Source organism: Anarrhichthys ocellatus, unplaced genomic scaffold (assembly GCF_004355925.1).
Source record: "Anarrhichthys ocellatus isolate YVR2014 unplaced genomic scaffold, GSC_Weel_1.0 scaffold187, whole genome shotgun sequence".
Taxonomy (NCBI): Eukaryota; Metazoa; Chordata; class Actinopteri; order Perciformes; family Anarhichadidae; genus Anarrhichthys; species Anarrhichthys ocellatus.
In genome coordinates, this window is record NW_022280217.1 from 170,684 (window position 1) to 175,592 (window position 4,909).

Consider the following 4,909-nt stretch of genomic DNA (forward strand, 5'->3'; position numbering starts at 1 on the left):
TATCATAAAACCATCTCACGAATATCATAAAACCATCTCACGAATATGATAAAACCATCTCACGAATATGATAAAACCATCTCACGAATATGATAAAACCATCTCCTGAATATGATAAAACCATCTCCTGAATATGATAAAACCATCTCATGAATATCATAAAACCACCTCATGAATATCATAAAACCATCTCCTGAATATCATAAAACCATCTCCTGAATATGATAAAACCATCTCCTGAATATCAAAAAACCATCTCACGAATATGATAAAACCATCTCCTGAATATGATAAAACCACCTCATGAATATCATAAAACCATCTCATGAATATCATAAAACCATCTCATGAATATCATAAAACTACCTCATGAATATGATAAAACTACCTCATGAATATGATAAAACCATCTCCTGAATATCATAAAACCATCTCATGAATATGATAAAACTACCTCATGAATATCATAAAACCACCTCATGAATATCATAAAACCACCTCATGAATATGATAAAACCATCTCCTGAATATGATAAAACCACCTCCTGAATATGATAAAACTAACTAATTAACCCAGTGAACCCAGTCTGAGTCCGTCAGCGATACTCGGCCCTGTTCTCGGTTGTGGAGGTGTGTCTTAGCTCCGTCTCAGGTGTGTTCCTCGTGTTACCTGTGCAGGTGTACATGGCGGCCGGTCAGTCCTACGAGCTCGAGACGAAGCTGCGACGACTCGAAAAGGGCGCCAAGACTCGGTTCGGGGGGGCGACGGACTCGGAGCTGTCGGAGCTGGAGGACGTGGTGACTCGGACCGCCGCCCGAGTCCAGAGCGCCGAGAGCGAGGTGAGGAAAAAATATCATCTTTCATATCTAACATGAAAATGATCACACAAAGATTATCTCATAACAAAGAGAAGAAGTACAGAAAAAACAAAAAAACAGTCTGGACGAGTTGAACAAAGACGCTCGAGTAAAACAGGCTGTAATTATGGGGCGTTGTGTCATTAATGTTAATAATAATATGAATACATTTCTTGTGCAGGCGTCTGATATCGAGACGAAGATCGCAGCTCTGAACGCTGCCGGATCGAAGAAGGTTCGTTTTTATTCAACGCAATTAAAAGATCTTCATCGTGACAAAAAGGAATATCAGAAAAGTTTGAATATTTGTATCTTTTCTCTTTAGTTATAACTTCATTCAAAACATGAAGCCAAATATTCATGAAAATTATATATATATGAATTAAAAAAAATTATATATATTATTTTTCATATATTTTCAAATTAAAAGAAAATTATCTTACAATTAAAATATCTGTGTGGTGTATATTTCATTACAACAGGTTGATTTATATATTTACCATATTTTGTTATGAGATTATTTTGATATTTTGTTAGTTTGTCATTTGATTCTTTTTATTGATGTTTCTTTTCAAAAGGTTTTTGGATCTCAGAGGAAAAAAGCGACACAAGATTTCTGCAGTAAGTTTTTACATCACAAACATGGTTATGAATTATTATAGTTTACTGAAGTTATAGCTTTAAGTCCTGAACACAGAGAATAACTGTTGTTGTTGTTGTTGTTGACAGAGGGCAGTAACGGAGCTCAGCGGAAGTCAAACATGTTCTGAAGCTCAAACTTCTTTTCTTTCTGCTGAATCATCACATTCTTCTTTGTGTGATGAAGACATGTTTTAATTATTTTTCTGTCAAATATTTAAAAAATATGTGAAAACAAAAATCCTCCTTAAAAAAAAGTACGTTTGAAATTCTGATAAAATGAAATAAATGAAATGAAATCGACAGAAATAATAATTAAAGAATCAAATTTTGTCTTTTTTATTTTGAACGTGAAATACTTTGAACTTTGGATTTAATATTAATGATTAAATTATTATAAAACCAATATTGATCATTTTACACAAGACATTAATGAACTAAACTATTAAAACTAAAGATTTAAAAGTTCAAAGATTTGTTTCTTAAACAATCAAAGAAAATAAAGATTATTTATATGAAGTATTAAAACCATAAAAAACAAAATTATACAATTCAGAATTACAAGTTAAGAAAAGAGTTAAAACAGATTTAAGCTCAATTCAAACTAAAATAATATTTTTTATAATTACATTTAAAACCTAAAACTTACAGAAATCTTTGAAAATAATTGAATTTAAAAGATATTTTTGACAATATTAATTTCTTTTACAACTAAAACTGTACGAAAATAAAATTGGATTTCAGTAAATTAAACGGATGAAATTGTGAATTTAATTTGAATTACTGAAATAAATAAAGTTTTGTTGTAAAAAATTAAATCATAAAAATACTAAATAAAGATATTTTACTATTTTTTTCATTTTTAAATCTATTTAGATTTGGCACCATTGAACTTCAATCTCTTCTATATAATCACTAAACGTAGAAAATAGAATGTAACGTCAGTAGAAACACAATAGAGTCTCTTTACTCGTATTGCTGTCGATGGATCGACTTCTGATTGTAAACTGATTATTGATCAGTTATTGGACACATATTGTTTGATTGTCTGATGACAGATGAAAGGAAATACTGTGTATACATATACGTGTATGTATATGTATGTGTGTATTTACTGTATTGATGATTAAATGTATTGATCTGTGTCATTGTTTGTCTTTCTGATCAATAAACTCTAAAATAAACTGAGGATGAGTTATTGATCTTCTTACATATTTCACACACTTATTAAGCTTTTATTACAATCATTAAAAATAAAATAACGTGAGGAACAAAAAATATTTTAGATATTTTAAATATCGTCAGCTTTTATTTTGAACCGCAACTTCCTGTTAGTATCTAAACGCGTGTAGCTTGACAGCGAACATCCGTCGCACCCCACCACAATAAGAGTCTCTTGTCACACTGCGGAATGTGGTGTCGGGATGCGTTTACATCAACAACAACCACCACCGGCGGTTTTGCCGGTTGTGACGGTTGGAAGCTAGCTAACGCTAAGCTAGCTCCGGGTGACAGCTCGACGTCCTCTCTGACAGAACAACGTCAGAACGACGTTGACGTTAGAACAACGTTAGAACGACGTTGACGTTAGAACGATGTTAGAACGATGTTAGAACGATGTTAGAACGAACAACGTCAGAAACACTCGTTTTAATCAGTGACCGCTTCATGTGCTTCCGCTCCTCGCCACCGGGTGTTTGTGATTCAGGATTAAAGGAGACGGCTCGTGGGTCATTCGGTCTCCGGTAACGATGGAGACGTGAGGGTACGGAACCGGGAGAAGGTGACCGCCGAACCGCGTCAGAGAAACAACGGATTTAAACCTCAAACCGAGTTATTTAGTTAATCTCGCGCCCTGGTTTTAGCTTTTGGGTCCTTTAGAAACATTAGACCTCTGTGGATAATTCAGCTCCACGTAAAACCCGGTCCGGCACCATGGGGACCCAGGGACCGGGTCGGAAGAGGGTCCAGAACCAGGAGAAGAAGACCGCGGAGGACGAGGCACTGAACCAGATCGCACGAGAGGTGAGAGCACCGATCCGGATGTTGGTTTTATTTTGAAGGTTTGATGGAGAATGATCCATACAGTTATTAATAAATAACATAATAATTTCTAAAAATTATGAATCGATCAATAAATTAAAAATAATAAAATATATGTATATATAAAGTTTTAAATTCAGACAATGTTGAAATATTACCTGCATAAATAAAATAAATATTAATTTTAATAATCATAAAATAAAAAGGTCTGTCAAAGTACTAAACAATAAACTCATAAATTAAATTAAATGAATTAGAATAAATGACTATTGTCTTTTTTTATTATTATTGCTAAATTGTTACTGTTTTTAAGAATTTTACTTAGTAGGATTTTATTGTTTTATAACAATGTGTATCTTTATAGAGTGATGATTATCACATTCTAATACTTCAGGAACAAAAGCGTCTTTATGTTCAGTGTCTATTGTTCATGATGTCATCACACATTCCTGAGCTGGAACGTGACGAGCTCTTCTTCTTCTGTGGTGGTTTGTTGTTCTCATGGGGACCAAGAGAGGCTTTTATTGTGAAGCGGAAAATTTATTTGTACGGAAACAACAAAACAACAATAAAAATACTTTAAATGTTCAAAATCAATCATCAGCTGACCTGTCACATGACACACACACACACAGTGTGTGTGTGTGTGTGTGTGTGTGTGTGTGTGTGTGTGTGTGTGACCTCCATTCTTTAAGCCCCAGCAGCACAAACATTAATCTGCATCTCAACATGAGTCTGACACAGATCCCCCCGTCATGGTGACGGAGGGAGTGTCTCAGGTGTGAGAGTGAGACATGTGGACGGTCCACATTCCTCAGACGTCAGCTGACTTTATAAATATTAGTGGTGTAATGATCTGTAGACACGCCCCCTCTGTGAGAGTCACAGACAGGTGCTGCAGACACCCCCCCTCTGTGAGAGTCACAGACAGGTGCTTTAGACACGCCCCCTCTGTGAGAGTCACAGACAGGTGCTGTAGACACGCCCCCTCTGTGAGAGTCACAGACAGGTGCTGCAGACACGCCCCCTCTGTGAGAGTCACACAGACAGGTGCTGTAGACACGCCCCCTCTGTGAGAGTCACAGACAGGTGCTGTAGACACTGTAATGATGTGTGTTGATGAATCACAATGACTTATTGCTCCTCATAACTCTGATAACATGTTCAGTGATAAGTGTGTTTATGTATTTGGGTCATTGACGAATAAGGCTTCTAAAAAGGTCATTTTAAAAATTATCTTCAAAATGGATGTAATGCATATTTTTGTGTCTGGAACAATGTGGTGAAACAAGTCTAAGTTGTGAACTTTTCATAGTATTTTAAATAGTTAACAGTATTTTTTAACTTCACAGGCTAAAAAATGTCAGGT

The 4,909-nt window shown here is 35.2% G+C and overlaps 1 protein-coding gene across 1 annotated transcript in view; it reads left to right on the plus strand.

Annotated features, from left to right (window-relative positions):
- The window catches only part of mlpha (melanophilin a), a 10,651-nt gene extending 8,898 nt beyond the window's left edge, over nucleotides 1-1,753 (plus strand). Inside the window, exons 12-15 of the mRNA XM_031878574.1 lie at nucleotides 679-840; nucleotides 1,040-1,093; nucleotides 1,437-1,479; nucleotides 1,588-1,753. Of these exons, the coding sequence (XP_031734434.1) occupies nucleotides 679-840; nucleotides 1,040-1,093; nucleotides 1,437-1,479; nucleotides 1,588-1,628 (300 nt within the window). The 3' untranslated portion in view covers nucleotides 1,629-1,753. The remainder of the gene's footprint in view (nucleotides 1-678; nucleotides 841-1,039; nucleotides 1,094-1,436; nucleotides 1,480-1,587) is intronic.
- Nucleotides 1,754-4,909: the final 3,156 nt, after the last annotated feature.